Here is a 15,637-nt window from a genome sequence, read left to right on the forward strand (position 1 = left end):
GTGTGCTGAGGGTTGAGAGGCACACAGGGTAAGTGAACTCCCCTCTTGGGTTGTGGAACTTGTTACCAGGGGCCAACCAGTCACAACTGCTCTTGGGGCTCTCGCACCCGATGCTTGGACTGAGCCTGCTACTGTGTTACTGGACTGTAGCATCCGAGTGGACCGTTCGGGCTGCTGCAACCTAGGGCAAGCGCTGACTTACTGGTGGACATGCTTATTGTGACCCTGCTGGCAGCTTCTATGAACGTTGACTGAATGTGGAGCCAGGAACTGATTACACCCCTCTCACTTTGGCCAAGGTCATGCAGTTCGAACCCCAGGAAGAAAAAGAGTACTCTTCTCATACAAGAATTCATGAAAACGGAGTGATAAACAGCGCCGTCTCCATGCTTAACAAGCTGCACTGGCTAGAAACAAGGCTTTCGGGTGCTTGGCACCTCACTGTGAACGAGCAAAGGTTACCTAATGAAGTGGATATTTCAGCATCACCAGATTCTATCGTAACAATAACTGAAGAAATTGCTGCCACTTGGGAGGCAGCCTCGGGCATTGCTATCAGTTTATTCCTCTGTGTCGCCAGGCGGCGTGCGCAATGTGCCTTGACACATTCCATAGGGATTCTGATTCCCCCAAGTATGTCATCAATGCATCACCCGTGAGCACGTGAGCCACTGTTGGCGTCCCGACTCTCCCTCACATCGATGATGTTCCGACAGTGGTTCCTACTGAGGAAACCGCCCATGCTGCTTTACGTGCTCCTCAGACACAGGTAAGTAGCGTTGGTTGGGCCTTGAATGAAGACAAAATCCAGGGTTCCGCAACCCAAGGAATTTCCTGAGGGGATATCTGGGCAACTACTAAGGACAAATTGCTGTCCCTTTCCTCAAACTACAAAGAGGCCCTACACCAATTTGGCTTCTTTGTACATTGAAGGCAGCATATTCCACATTTAAAGCCTTTAAACTGGGTCACCAGACGAGACCAGTGTGCAGGGGCCCTGACACTCAGCCCCATGGAATTCGTCTCAGCTTTGGAAATTATATTCCTCCAGTACTTACTGGCCCCAGGGCTTTTGCATTTGTGAACTTCTTCCTGCTGCTGAGCAGTGCATACTCCAGAATCCCATGCGTATCCTCTCAGCATGTGATAGACACATGCGTGCTGGCCAAATTTCAGTGGCCTTGAAGCCTGGTCTACTCACTCCCCCAGGCGGCTATTGCTAAAGTGTATTAGACACTGGATCCCAGAGTTCTCTATAAAGGAAAATTCCAGTACAGTCACCTGTAGTTTAAACCTGCTAGAGAACTCATCTTGAGCTGAAATAAAGAACACAATAGACAGGATACACAATAGAAGGGATACAGTTTAGGAATCAGTCAATTAGAAGACCAGATTGAGAAAATCTTCAAAGAAGGACTGAGAATTTTTTAAATGTAAAAGAAAAGCTAAGAGATATGGAAGATAGAAGTAAAGGTGCTGGGGCTTCCCTGGTGGCACAGTGCTTAAGAATCTGCCTGCCCATGCAGGCAACACGGGTTCGAGCCCTGGTCTGGGAAGATCCCACATGCCGCAGAGCAACTAAGCCCGTGTGCCACAACTACTGAGCCTGTGCTCTAAAGCCTGTGGGTCACAACTACTGAGCCTGCGTGCCTAGAGCCCATGCTCTGCAACAAGAGAAGCCACAGCCATGAGAAGCCCGCGCAACGCAACGAAGAGTAGCCCCCACTCCCTGCAACTAGAGAAAGCCCGCACGCAGCAATGAAAACCCAACGCAGCCAAAAATAAAATAAAACAAAAAATAAATAAATTTTAAAAAAACAGAAAAAAAATACTAACCAGAAGAAATCTGGGGTAGCTACACTAACATGAAATGAAATAAACTAAGATAAGAGGCATCTGTAGGGATGGAAAGAGTCACTCCATGAAAAAGGGTTCCATTCACAGGAAGAGATAGCAGTTTTAAACATGTTGCACTTAATACAAACTCAAAATGGCTTAAGGAAAAATCAACAGATTATAGGAAGAGGTCATTAAATCCACTCTAAGGCTCCACAGGTGGTGAATGTCAAACAGTGCAACGACTCTGGGAAGCATTTGGCAGCACTGCCTAAAGCTGTGACACAGAAATTCCACGCTCAGGAACTGTCTCATGAGAAACCCGCCCACACGTACAAAGACACACACACAAGAACGTTTACAACAGCGAAAAATATGGGAAAAACCCAAAAAACATCAGAAAAGTGAATGGATAAACTTGATATAGTCCCACAGGAAATATAAACAGTCAAAACAAACGAATTACAGAATTATTTAGCAATAAGGAGAAACATACTAATGTAATATTAAATGAAAGAAATCAGCCCCCAAATATAACATTCAGTGTGTTATCCTTTTCTTAAAGGTAAAAATAGCTTTACAATGGGGACTTCCTTGGCGGTCCAGTGGTTACGATTCTGTGCTTCCACTGCAAGGGGCACGGGTTCCATCCCTGGTTGGGGAACTAAGATCCTGCATGAAGCATGATGTGGCAAAAATAAATAAATAAATAAAAACAAAAATCGAGAAGACAGTTACCTTAGGTGGGAGAACAGAAAATGGGATGGGTGAGGGGTAGGATGGGAGGGTGGAGGCACATGGTAGCTTGGGTTATTGTCAAGTCCTCACTTTTGTGGTGGTAAATTTGAAGGTGCTGTCATTAAAAATAACCAATGAAGTATTTAAATACAATAACTTATGGACCAATGCGGGGCTTCCCTGGTGACGCAGTGGTTAAGAATCCACCTGCCAATGCAGGGGACACGGGTTCAAGCCCTGGTCCGGGAAGATCCCACATGCCACGGAGCAACTAAGCCCCTGCGCCACAACTACTGAGCCTGCGCTCCAGAGCCCGCGAGCCACAACTAGTGAAGCCCGCGCACCTAGCGCCCATACTCCGCAACAGGACAAGCCACTGCAATGAGAAGCCCGCGCACCGCAACGAAGAGCAGCCTCTGCTCGCCACAATTAGAGAAAGCCGATGCACAGCAACAAAGACCCAATGCAACCAAGAATAAATAAATAAATTTTATTATTAAAAAAAAATAATTTAAAAAATTTATGGACCAAAAAAGGCATCCTGATGGAAATTTTAAAACACTCAGAATTAAATAAAGGATAATTAAAATACTAGATATTTTACACCTATCAGGACGGCTACTAGCAAACAAACAAATAAAAAATAATGCATTGGCAAGGAAGTGAAGAAACTTGAACCCCTGTGCACTGATGGTGGGGAATGCGAAGTGGTGCAGCCACCATGGAAAACAGTATGGTGGTGGGTCCTTAAAAAATTAAAAATAGCCGCGTGATCCAGCAATTCCGCTTCTGGGCATATATCCAAAAGAACTGAAAGCAAGATTTCAGAGATATCTGTACATCCATGTTCATAAGAGCGTTAGTCAACAGGTAAAAGGTGGAAAGAATTCAAGAGTCCACCAGCTCTTGGATAAAAAAAATGTGGCACATACAAACACTGGAATATTATTCAGTCTTAAAGAGGAAAGAAATTATGGCATAGGCTATGTGGCATGGATAAACCTTGAGAACATTATACAAAGTGAAATACATAAGGCGGTCACAAAAAGGCAACTGTTGAATGAGCCCACTTATCTGAGGTATCTAGTCAAACTCATAGAAGCAGAAAGGAATTAATTCCCTGGCGGGCCAGTGGTTAGGACTTCGTGCTCTCACTGCCGAGGGGCCGGGTTCAATCCGTGGTCAGGGAATTAAGATCCCTCAAGCCGCGTGGGGCAGCCAAAGAAACAGAAGGTACAATAGAACTGTGGTTGTCAGGGACTGGAGAAAGGGCAAGTGGGGAGTTGTTAACGGGTATGAAAAAATTCTGGAGGTTGGTTGTACAACAGTGTCAATGTACTTAACACTACTGAACTGCACACTTAAAAATGGTTAAGATGGTAAATTTTATATGTATTTCAACATAATTAAAAAAAAACCCCAAATACAAATACTGATAGAGCTGCATTAAGGGAAATTTTAGCCTTAAAAGGTAAGACTGTCCCACAGATTACCTAATTACAAAGGGAAAATAATACCTTCATATGAAAATGACCTAGAAGCCATCCCTTTAACCAGGTGATCAAAATTAGCATCACCAATAGCTGGACATCCTGTATCCCGTGCCTTGTGATCTTCAATAGATGAACGTCATCTCTGTACCTGGTGATGTGGTCAGAGCACATCAGCTCTAGGTTATTTTTGCTAAAATTGTTTAACTCAAATCTAAGCATACAAAAATAATCACACAAATCCAAACCCAGGACATTTGTTATAAGAAAACTGGCCTGAACTTGTTAAAAAGTCTATTTTATGAAAAATAAACCAAAAAAATGTTAAGAAGTCTATTCTAAATTAAGAGGCTAAAGAGATGTAACAACTAAATGCAAAACCTAAGTGTTTTGTATGTATAGAGAAGTAGAATGTGACAAAATGTTACAAATTAGTGACTCTGCTGAAGGGTACACAGGTACTTATTTTATATTTTACTTTTTCTTCAGATTTGAAAATTCCCTAACTAGTTTTGGGGGGAGGGAGGAGGTAAAGCTGAAAATCAATGAGTTAAGGACCAAACCAAAAGGGTTAGAAAAAGAACCACAGAATAAACCCAAAGGCAGTATAAGGAGAAATACGGTAAGAGCAGAAATTAATGAAATACAAAAAAACTAACAGTGAGGAATGAGAACAAAAAAGCCAGTGCCCTGAAGAGAGTAATAAATGAACTTCTGCCAAGATAGACAGGATTAAAAAAGAAAAAGCACAAACAAATAATATTAGATATAAAAAAGGGGATATAACTTTGGATACAAGCAAGATTACAAACATAAGGCAATTCTACAAATAACTTTGTGCCATAGATAAAATAATATGAAAATATTTTTTCTTGAAAATATCACTGACTCAAGAACAGAAACCTGAGCAATCCTATACTCAATAAAAATCTAGAGTTAAAAACCTACCGCAAAATGCCAGGCACCAAACCACCCAGACAAGGGCAATGCAGGAAAGGAAAAGCTTAAACCATCTCACTTATGAACCCGAGTGCCAAAATCCCCCCAAACATCAGAAAACCAAATCCAGCAATACACAGAAAAATGTATCATGGCTATTTTATTGCAGGAATGCAAGGATGTCTTAACATGAGAAACTGTGTCAAGACATCTCAGCACATTTACATATTACAGGAGAAAAACCACGCGGCCAGCTCAGAGTGCCATGGGTGCTCCTTGGCACACATATATGGGTGGCTGGATGACAAGGGAGGAAAGTGAGCTGGGCTGCTTGGGGGGGGGCTCCGATGGACATGACCTGGCTGTAAAGGTTGGTCATAATGTGATAGACGTGCAGAGTCTGACGGGCCACAAGTCAACTGCAGCAGGGGTCGGTACTATTAGGCAACAAATCACATGGACTGGCCATGGCATTGGGGAAAGAGGGCTCCCGAACGCCAGCTCATTCGGGGAGATCTATTCATATATGGTTGGACTCCACTACTAAGTTGGGAGAACAGAGGTAGAATTCAACTTTGGAGAATGACAAAGGGGAACAGTATGCGGAATACAAGGACTCTACATCCATCAGAATTCCTAGGTACGACCCCCAGGAGTTAGATGGCTGATAAGAGAGGGAGAAGTTGAGATTAAAAGGTTTTAGGAAGAAAAGACAGGTTATTAGGTCGATCACAGAATCACTGAGAAAAACAGAAGGGCAAGCTTAGATACAATGCCCCCCAAATCACACAAATACACCCGATAAAGTGGGAAACGGGGAATTCCCTGGTGGTCCAGTGGTTAGGACTCAGTGCTTTCACTGCCATGGCCTGGGTTCAATCCCTCCTCAGGGAAATGAGATTCCTGCAAGTGATGTGGCTCGGCCAAAAAAAAAAAAAAAGAAAAAAAAAAGAAAAAAAGCAAGAAACAAAGGAGTACTTAAAGGAAGATTTTTAGCCCTAAATGTACTAGAAAACAAGTCTGAAATTAATTAAGCATACAACCCAAGAAGTCAGAATGAGCAAATAACCCCAAAGAAACAGAAGGAAAAGGCCAACAAAGTAGACAGGTATCTTGCAAAGCTAGTCAAAGAAAATAAAATACACAGAATTCAGGACAACGTTTGTTGCTTTGGGAATTCCCTGGCAGTCCAGTGGTTAGGACTCTGGGGTGCTCTCACTGCCCCGGGGTTCAATCCCTGGTTGGGGAACCAATATCTCACAAGCTTCACAGTATGGCCAAAAAAACCCCTCCCCCAAACAAAACCCACAAATGTTTGTTGTTTTATCTGCTCTCACCTCTTGCCCCCTTTTTGGGTAAAAGAACCTCTCTATTCCCTGGGAAACACATGTCATATGGATCAGGGAGGCTCATCTCACCTCCCCTTATTCCCCCTACTCAGCCCTGGCCAGAGTGGTTGCCAGGAGAGGGCAAGTGACCAGAGCAAGACCAGTCGGTCTTTCCTGAAGTTCATGGATCCTGAAGAAGTAACTCTTGGTCTGTCAGGACCAAGTGCAAAGTGGAGCTTCCTGAAGAAAAAACCTATAGGGAGAAAGGGATTGCTCAACCAAGAGGAGCACAGACAATCCAAGAAATGAGAGTCCTGATGAAATCATGCTGGCCTAGGTCAGCTCTGCCTAAAGCTCTGCCCTGAGACTGCAGACCAATGAGCCCTTGTTTGCTTCTGTTGGTTTGAATTAGACTTTTGTCACTTTTAAGACAGTCCCAAATGATACAAATAGTACACATGATGTTTTGCCAAAAAAGGCTTAAATATACGTAGAACACACAATTCTAAAAAAATATAAATCACCAAAATTGACTCAAGGATAGAAAACTTGAATAAAATGTCACAGAAAAATTACAAGGCAGTCAAAGATCTACCCTTAAAAAAAGGAATCAAACACAGATTTTATAATTAAAATTCAATCAAACCCTGAAGAAACAATTCCTTTTCTTTAAAAAAAAATTTTTTTAAAAATAAATTTATTTATTTATTTTTGGCTAGATTGGGTCTTCATTCCTGCTCACAGGCTTTCTCTAGTTGTGGCGAGCCAGGGCTACTCTTCGTTGAGGTACGCACACTTCTCATTGCAGGGGCTTCTCTTGTTGCGGAGCACGGGCTCTAGGCCCGTGGTCTTCAGTAGCTGTGGCACGAGCGCTCAGTAGTTGCAGCTCACGGGCTCTAGAGCGCAGGCTCAGTAGTTATGGCGCATGGGTTTAGTTGCTCCATGGCATGTGGGATCTTCCCGGACCAGTGATCAAACCCGTGTTGCCTGCACTGGCAGGAGGATTCTTAACCACTGTGCCACCAGGGAAGTCCCAAAACAACTCCTTTTCTATAAATTACTCCAGTCCAAAGAAAAAGATTCAATGTCTCTAAACCCATTCTACAAGGCTAGCATAATGCTGTTGTCAAAGTGGGACACAGAGATCATTACAATTAAAAATGAAATTGGCCCAAGGATAGACACAAAAATCCTAAAGAAATAAATATAAAACTAAGCAGAGTTTACATCAGAATTCAAGAATGGTTCAACACCAGAAAACCTAATAATGTAAATCAGTGCAATAACAAAAAAAATCTTTTGACTATCTCATAAATGTCAAAATTCATCACTGTTGAATAAAGGAAAAAAACACTCAGTAAGTTGGGTACAGAAGGAAACATCTTCAGCCTAATGAAGTTTATCAACCAGAGACCCAAAGCAAGAATAATATTTCATGATGAAACAAGAGAACAATTCTCACTGAGAGGAACAAACAAGGGTGCCATTCAACATTATACTGGAAGTCCTGGCTTCCATAGTTCACAAGGAAAAGAAATGAGTGTAAAGGACAGGATGAAACTGCCACTGGTAGAATATGATTTGACACTCTATCCAGAAAGCCAAGAGAATCAACTGAAGAACTCTTAGAACTAATGAGAATTCAGTTAGATAACTAGGTGGGCACACAGAGATGGACAGCTTTCCTACCTGCCAGTAATGGTTGGAAATGTAATTTCAAAAGAACCCATTCATAACAACAAATAGCTCTAAAATTCTTAAGACTACATTGAACTAGACCCATATGAAGAAAACAATTTTCTTTTTTTTTGGCCGCATGGCTTGCAGGATATCTTAGTTCCCCAACCAGGGATCAAACTGGTGCCCCCTGCAGTGGGAGTGTGGAGTCCTAACCACTGGACCACCAGGGAATTCCCAGAAGATAACATCTTATAAAAGAACACACATACCTCATTTCCGTATAGGAAGACCAAAAACAACCGTTAAGTACCACTCCTCTCCAAATCAAACTGAGATTTAAAACCACACCAATGGAAACTGCAACATAACTTTTAAATGCAATGACCAGTTCATCCTAAAGTTTTTATGTAAAAGAAAACAGGAAAATTCCAAGGAAGGATGGGCCGAGGGTGAGGGAGAATGAGTTATCAATCATGCTATAAAATATGGCGTGTGCACACACAATCAGTGGGACAGATTCCAAAGAGATCCATATATATGCAGGAATTTCATTTATTTTAAAAAAGGTATTTTGAACCAGTGAGCAAAGAATGAAGCACTCAATAAATGGTATAGGGACAAGTGGCTAGCCCTTTAGGGAAAAAAAGTTAGCCATCTTCCATACAAAAATAAACTTTAGATTGAGTTAAAGATACACTCACATCTTCAACTTACCTGGTTAATTTTTTGCACATGAATGTATATACATACATTTCTATATGTGCATATATACACACATAAGCATACACACACGTGTACGTATGTATTTAAGACTACATTAAGCAAGTGTAAAAGAGTGGATGAGGAGCAGGTAAATGAAGTGGTAGCCGGAGAGGATGTGGGATCACTGACAGGTTTTTTTCTGGTTGTTTTTCAGATGGGTGAAAGGTGCTATAGCACCTTTGATGCTAACATACCCAGTAAAGAGGATGACACAAAACCCAAAACTCACAAAAACTCCTTAAGTAAAGAGAGACAGGCTCCGAAGCACAAGAAGAAAGGCTTAAGTCCCACTGGATTACAATGGGCAGTAAAATGACAGGAAGATCCATGAGCACAGTTGTAGGGCTGGTAACGGAGAGGTAACAGTTCCCTCCAATGGTTACTATTTCTTAATGAAGAATGAGCTGCAGTCTGTAACTAGCAGGATAAGAGGGATTTGGTAAAAAAAAAAAAGTTTTCTAATACGACATCCCAGAGTAGATCTGCCAGGCAGTGCTGAGTGGTCATCTAAGGTTTGTAATTACGAATTTAAGGTAAAACTAACGAACCAGGTTGGCTGTTTTCTCTAACAGTTACTTGCGTACAGGCACAGAGATGAATGACTGGGTTGACCAGGGTTAGGTTTTACTAGGTGAACACGATGGAGGAAGAAAGGGAGTACAGGGTGTAGACCACGGAATTGATGCTGCACAGGGAAGGAAGTGAAGCTAGGAGAATGACGGTGAGAATGTGGCAGGGCTGGAGGATGAAGATAAAGAATTTCTGTGGGGGGCGGGAGGGGTGGTAGTTGCACAAGGAGGCCTGGAGGTGGTGATTGTACAGGTTTTTGAATTCAAACGGTGTTGCAATTTCTAGTGACGTCAGGGGTCCAGAGAGTGACTATGGATATAGGCAACAGGCCTGAAATAGAAGACAAAGGCATTAGTGATGGGGACATCAAGGACCTAGGTGCCCAAAGCGTTGAACGGGCCCATCCATGGGATGTAGAAAAACAACGATGGAAGCAAGGGTAGAAGACTCTGAGCCAGGAGGTAAACTTCAACGTCTGAGCAGTGACTAAAAGGTGAATGCCAGCAATGAAGAGGGAGAACGTACAATCAGAGGTAAGAAGCTTCCAAGGAGAAGTGAGATGATGTGGTTTGCACGAGGGCTGAGGAGTGAGGGTCCGAGCAGCCATGAGGAGACCACCAAGCAGGGGATGTACACAGCAGCATGGAGGTGGACACTCCTGCAGTCACAAGTGACTAGAAAGGCAGGGAGAACAGCTTACGAGGCACTGACATTCATCCTGAGAGTCTCTTAGAGGCAGATGGGCACTAAGTCCCACTGTGATCCTGAATGCCTGAATCAGTACTAACTGCAAGCAGGCAATGAAGTGGGAATGCTCCCAAATATTAACTACATGCAAGGAAGCACACAGGGCCTGGCACTTACTAAGTGCCCAATGAGAGAGGGAGAAACTAGGAAAGATTCCAGCCATTTCCCATTTCCTGCCCATTCAGCCCACCTGCCCATGAGGCCACCACCTAGGAGCAGTTTTTAACTTTACCACGTGTCTCTCCTTCCTCCAAAGAGCCACTCGGACACCAGCATAAGTCACCACCCACCAGGGGTTTAATTCTCCTATGTCAGAAAGTCAGTTCAGAGAAGGGCCCTGCCTTGTCCCCATCCAGGGGGAAAGATCCACAGAGGCTCCCGGGCATGTCCAAGCTCAGAGGAGCCCAGGACTAGTCCCTGAGCAGGAGGAGAAGTGGGTCCCGGTGCCTCAGGCCGTCTCCTCTTCTTCACTCTCCTCCTCACTCTCATGACACTGTCTGCGGTTGGTGTTAACAAAAAGGTCAGCATCACCTTCAGAGCTGGACTCTTCTCCTGATGACTGTGGCTCAGCTGGGAGTTCTGGCTGAGCCTGTCTGCATCGGGGTGGGAGGAGAGGATAGTTAGCCCAACGTCTTCTGGGAAAACCAGAAGCCCCACAAAAAGGAGGACCATATGGCCAAGCAGTCAGGACTCAGTAAGTCAGACACAGAGAGAATCGCAGGCAACTTGACCAAGAAAAAGCGGCAAGAAACTACCTCCTCCTCACCCCCACCTTAAAAATTTGCTAGAGCTACTGATTTTAATAATAATGATTCTACTACAACCAACACTCAATGAACCCACATTGCTTACCAGGTACTACGCTCAGCAATTTTACAAGCGTTAGTCTCTTTATCGCTTACAAAGCTCCCATTTTGTAGGATAATCTGCTTAAAGTCACTCAGTTATAACTCGCAAAGCCGGAACTTTAACCCAGGGGATCTGACTTTTAAGCCACACATTTTTTTTTTTTTTTTTTTTTTTTTTTTTTTTTGCGGTATGCAGGCCTCTCACTGTTGTGGCCTCTCCCGTTGCGAAGCACAGACTCCGGACGCGCAGGCTCAGCGGCCATGGCTCACGGGCCCAGCCGCTCCGCGGCATGTGAGATCTTCCTAGACCAGGGCACGAACCCGTGTCCCCTGCACCGGCAGGTGGACTCAACCACTGGACCACCAGGGAAGCCCTAAGCCATACTTTTAACCACAAATTTAGAAGCTCTCACCAGGGACCCTGTGTAGGAATGCAGGAAGGTTCTATTTCCCCTCAAGGTACCAAGGCCTGAAGCCCCATTTTTTGTCTTCCCTACCCCAGGACCTGTGCCTCACCTGTTCCGGTTGTTGTGTTTCTCAGCCACTTCGGAGAAGGCCTCAGGCCTGTGCCAAGAGAAGAGCCGAAGTCAGAAAGGACAGAGAAACCCCTCAGCAAAAAAGCTGTTTCCAGCTGTTACTGCCTGAGATGCCATGATCTTCCCTCCCCTAATTCCACAGCTAGGAAGTAAATCCTCCAGAGAAGTAGGGCAGCCAGTGACCAAGGGGACCACCCTACCAGAGCCCCTCCTTCTGCAGAGAGCGCACGTGGTCTTTGCAGAGCACAAAGGAGATCTCGGCCTTCACCTTCTCTCCCTCTTCAATAGGGTCAACGATGAGAAAGTCCCCTGCAGGTAGAGAGAAGAAAAAGTACAGTCAGTCCTGCTTGTAGTGGCGGAAGCTGAGGCCATAGGAAACGGTTCTGTTTCCAAAAGGGCTGCCTCTCTCACCTCTCTTGATCCAGATGTTCTTGCGGTATTTGGAGGGCATGCTCACCAGGAAGCGTTGCCCCTCGGCTGTCTCCACCTCATGCAGATTGTTCCCTGGGGTCCTGAGTACCTGGTCCAGGAGAGACCAAGAACCAGTCAGCCTCATCAGCCAGTTCCAACACCCACTGAGCTGTGGTGCACCCTGCCCCCATCCCAGGGGCCCAACAGGAGTGGAGGGGTCGGGGCGGGCAGAGCAGCTGGTTCCCAATGCCACTCACCCTCACGATCTGCTGCTGGTCGGAGGGCACCATGTGCTCCCCCAGCACCTCCTTCACCACATGCTTCCTCTTGGTGGCCTGAGACATGTTGGGTCCTGTCCCAGGGCGGTGAGGGATGCAGAGACTATCAACTCCTCCTCCTGAGTTTCTTGGATGGCAGGCTCAGAATGCACGACTGTTTTGAGGATGGGGAGAGGCCTTTTACTGAGGAGTGACACAGTGTCCTGGTTAAGAACATGAGCTCTGAAATTCAATTGCTTGGATTCAAATCCTACCTTGGTTATTTCCTGGCTGTTCAACTTCTCTAGACCTCAGAGAAAAGCAGTAGCTAACTCAGAGCACGGTTATTAACACAAAATAATCGTAAGCAAAACACTTAGCACAGTGTAAGTAAAGCACGTAAAAAAACTCGTATTATTCTTAAGTACTGACATAACCACAAAAACTAAATACGTGTTCTAGAAAAATAAATCATTCTGGCAAACACTTGGGGAAGGAGTGAGATAAACCATTTCTTCCTCGACATGCTTGTACACCCCAGGTGCAGCACAACCAAACAACACAGACGCTCAATCTCTCAACACAGTACAAACACCGACAAGTTAGGAAAATCCAAGTCAGGAACGAGTTAATTAAAGGTTAGGGTAGGTTAGCTTGGTCTTCGACATTACTGTTTCTGACTTGGGTACTGAAAAAACAAGGACTAATGCGTACTCAGGAGACTAATGGCTTCCAAAGGAAACTCCGACGAGTCATCCCTAGTTGCCGCCTCCTGCCCTCCTGCCTCCCTATTCCGGAGGAAAAGCGCTCAGAGAGAAAGCCCCATACTTACTCTCTGGCCCTCGAATCCCACGGGCGCTGCCTGAAAGACCCCGCTCTCCAGGCTGGACGCTGAGATCGGCTCGTCCACGGCTCACTTCGCAGCTGAGCCAATGAAAGCCCAGAAAAAGGACTTGCCGGCGGTCACGACAATGGAGTCGTCTTGGACTCAGGTCTCCGGCGCCCCCGGTTCCCGTCAGACTCTCGCAAGCCCGACAGTGAGGAGGACGGCGCGGGACTGCCTGAGTCGGACACCGTACTTCCAGCGCTCTCCCGGAAGTCTCCCGGCCACGCCTCTCTCCTTGTCCTTCCCTCTAACTCTTCCCACCATCAAGTCGGTCAAGGCTAAGCCCTTTAAGTTCCGGATGCCGTGCAGCAGAGAAATAAAGTTTTCTTATCACAGACCTCTGCTCCCTGAGACCGGAAATGCTTCTCGAGAAGAAAGACCACAACAGGCAGCCGGCCTCCCGCGAAGCAACCGGAAAGGAGCGCCTACTAAGGGCGCCCTCGAGGTCCGGTGGTGCCTCAACTCGGTGATTCTAAGCGGCTAGAAGTGCCCAATATTGATTTTTTTTTTTAAGGCGGCCCTTGAGGCGACCCGGAAGCGGAAGTGGAAGAAAGTTCTAGTGGGTTGAGGGATCGGCGGGAGCAGCCGGGTGGCGGGAGAAGCTGTTACGGGAACCGGAGCTGTGGGTGAGCGCGAGCCGCGGAGCAAGGCCCGGGCTGGAGGTCGGAGGAGGCGCGTGGAGGAGGGGGAGGGGAGGGGCCGCAAGTGCTGCGACGGGCAAGAGAATGCGCTCTCGGACGTGCCCTCTGAGAGGGCCCGGCCGCGGCACGGGGAGGGGGCGGGGCGCGGCGCGTTGGGGGCGGGCCCGGCGGCGTGGAGCTTGAGCGGCTGGCTCAGCGGGTGTGTGCGCTCCCGCTGCGCCTTCGTTTTGTGAGCAGCCTGTGGGGCGGGTGGGAGAGCCCTTCATTTGCTTTTCGGACCAGGTGGTCGTTCCAGGCTGGGTCAGTGCCGCCTTTGCCCAGCCAAGGTCGCAGAGCAGTGACAGCTTTAGGATGGGCCCTGGGTACTGAGCGACGCCCTTTGTCCTGCGTGCGCCACCTGTTAGGGCAGGATAGTTTCTCCTGTGGGGCGGTACCAAAACGCAGCTCCCGCAGAGTGGCAGAGACCTTTCTCTTGAACAGTGAGGAAAAGACTCTTCTTGGATCTGTTTTCTCATCTGTAAACTGGGGGAAGTCGAGAAAGCCTCCCTAACGGATGCTCTAGCTCTCTCTTACTGTGAGATTGCCAGCGGGCCTTCGAGAGTTCCCGGGTTTTTAGCTGTAATCTCCTTTTTCTTAGGATTCCCAGATTAAGCCTGAGCAAGATGACAACCTCCCAAAAGCACCGAGACTTCGTGGCAGAGCCCATGGGGGAAAAGCCAGTGGGAAGCCTGGCCGGCATTGGCGAAGTCCTGGGCAAGAAGCTGGAGGAAAGGGGTTTTGACAAGGTGTGGGGCGGCTGCGTGTAGCCGGGGAGGGCCGGGGGTGGCCGACTGCAGTGCCTCCCCGCAGCTGGGGAGTGAGGAGAGTGCGTGTACCTGTTGGGGATGGGCGGTGGTGTGAGATCTGCAGAGCCCGCAGGCTGGAGCCTGCCCCGTCTCCTGGGCTCCTGTGCCGGGAGCGGCACGGAAGTGGCCTTCTTGTTCGTAGTCCCACAGAGCGCTCACCAGCCCGCCTTGTGCTTTGCCCGTCTTGCAGGCCTATGTGGTCCTTGGTCAGTTTCTGGTGCTAAAGAAAGATGAAGATCTTTTCCGGGAATGGCTGAAGGACACGTGCGGCGCCAACGCCAAGCAGTCGCGGGACTGCTTCGGGTGCCTTCGAGAGTGGTGCGACGCGTTCTTGTGATGCTCTCTGGGGAGCCCCCAACCCCGAGCCCCAGCACTGAGTCTCCAGAGTTGTCAGCCAAGTGAGGACTCCTCCCCGGTCCTCTGCAAAGGAAAAGATTGCTGTTGTTGTGCGCACCTCCCATGTACTCCAGGGTCTTTGGGGAGTTCTCTCCCCTCACCATTTCAACATTTTTGGAGTTCTTATCCTTGCATGCATCCCCCCTTCTCCTTTCCCTGCCAGTTTCGTGACAGCAATTACCAGCTTTTCTGAGTGATTCCTGGCCCCGTCCCCGCCCCCCTGCCCCTGCCTCTGGTCTGTTTTATGTCATTTGGCCCTCTTTCTGGCAGAAGTCACTGTCCTTGTAAAGTTTTTTAAATCAATAAAGTCAGTGGCCTTCATGACTGGGCTTTGTACATGAGAAGCAGGCGGGCTGGGAGTGGCCTATTCCTCAGGGAGTGACCGGGTTTGCTGCCCTCCTTATCAGTGCAGATCAAAACTGGCAGCTTCCTTCCCACTCCGCAGGGCAGCCATCCTGGCCACACGGGCCTTGGGCAGGTGCCTTGGCGTGTCTTAATCCTGTAGTAATGTGGGAGAGAGTGTGGGCTGATCCCTTCCTGGGATCCAGATGTCCATGTGGTCAACAGCTGGGCTAGGTAGCACCTGGTGGAAAAGTCAGTGGCAGTCAGAGCTACTAGGAAAAGGGTGGCCGGCATATGGGTGAAGGTTTACCTGCCAGCTGCCCTGTGCCCTCCTGGCCTCTGGGAGGAGTGGGCAGGGCTCTTGCAGTCTGCCCTGTTCTCTTAG

At 47.1% G+C, this 15,637-nt stretch overlaps 2 protein-coding genes across 6 annotated transcripts; one reads left to right on the forward strand and one right to left on the reverse strand.

Annotated features, from left to right (window-relative positions):
* Nucleotides 1-1,285: 1,285 nt before the first annotated feature.
* On the reverse strand, nucleotides 1,286-13,546 carry EIF1AD (eukaryotic translation initiation factor 1A domain containing). Of its 4 annotated transcripts, none has more exons than XM_067037598.1 (6): nucleotides 12,975-13,521; nucleotides 12,143-12,317; nucleotides 11,886-11,994; nucleotides 11,675-11,783; nucleotides 11,455-11,502; nucleotides 1,286-2,508 (listed from the first exon to the last, which is right to left on the reverse strand). In XM_067037598.1, the coding sequence occupies exons 2-6, from the start codon at nucleotides 12,227-12,229 to the stop codon at nucleotides 2,385-2,387; spliced, it is 477 nt and encodes a 158-aa protein (XP_066893699.1). In that variant the 5' UTR covers nucleotides 12,230-12,317; nucleotides 12,975-13,521; the 3' UTR covers nucleotides 1,286-2,384. The 4 variants fall into 4 exon arrangements, with proteins under 4 accessions (XP_066893699.1, XP_066893700.1, XP_058926014.1 ...); XM_067037599.1 differs by having other exon boundaries at nucleotides 1,973-2,113; nucleotides 12,975-13,505; XM_059070031.2 differs by lacking the exon at nucleotides 1,286-2,508 and adding an exon at nucleotides 10,366-10,683 and having other exon boundaries at nucleotides 12,975-13,546.
* On the forward strand, nucleotides 13,384-15,231 carry BANF1 (BAF nuclear assembly factor 1). 2 transcript variants are annotated; one of them, XM_067037601.1, is made up of 3 exons: nucleotides 13,384-13,654; nucleotides 14,307-14,454; nucleotides 14,705-15,231. In XM_067037601.1, the coding sequence occupies exons 2-3, from the start codon at nucleotides 14,332-14,334 to the stop codon at nucleotides 14,849-14,851; spliced, it is 270 nt and encodes an 89-aa protein (XP_066893702.1). In that variant the 5' UTR covers nucleotides 13,384-13,654; nucleotides 14,307-14,331; the 3' UTR covers nucleotides 14,852-15,231. The 2 variants fall into 2 exon arrangements, with proteins under 2 accessions (XP_066893702.1, XP_066893701.1); XM_067037600.1 differs by having other exon boundaries at nucleotides 13,398-13,690.
* Nucleotides 15,232-15,637: the final 406 nt, after the last annotated feature.

Source organism: Kogia breviceps, chromosome 7, assembly GCF_026419965.1.
Source record: "Kogia breviceps isolate mKogBre1 chromosome 7, mKogBre1 haplotype 1, whole genome shotgun sequence".
In the NCBI taxonomy this organism is placed as follows: domain Eukaryota; kingdom Metazoa; phylum Chordata; class Mammalia; order Artiodactyla; family Physeteridae; genus Kogia; species Kogia breviceps.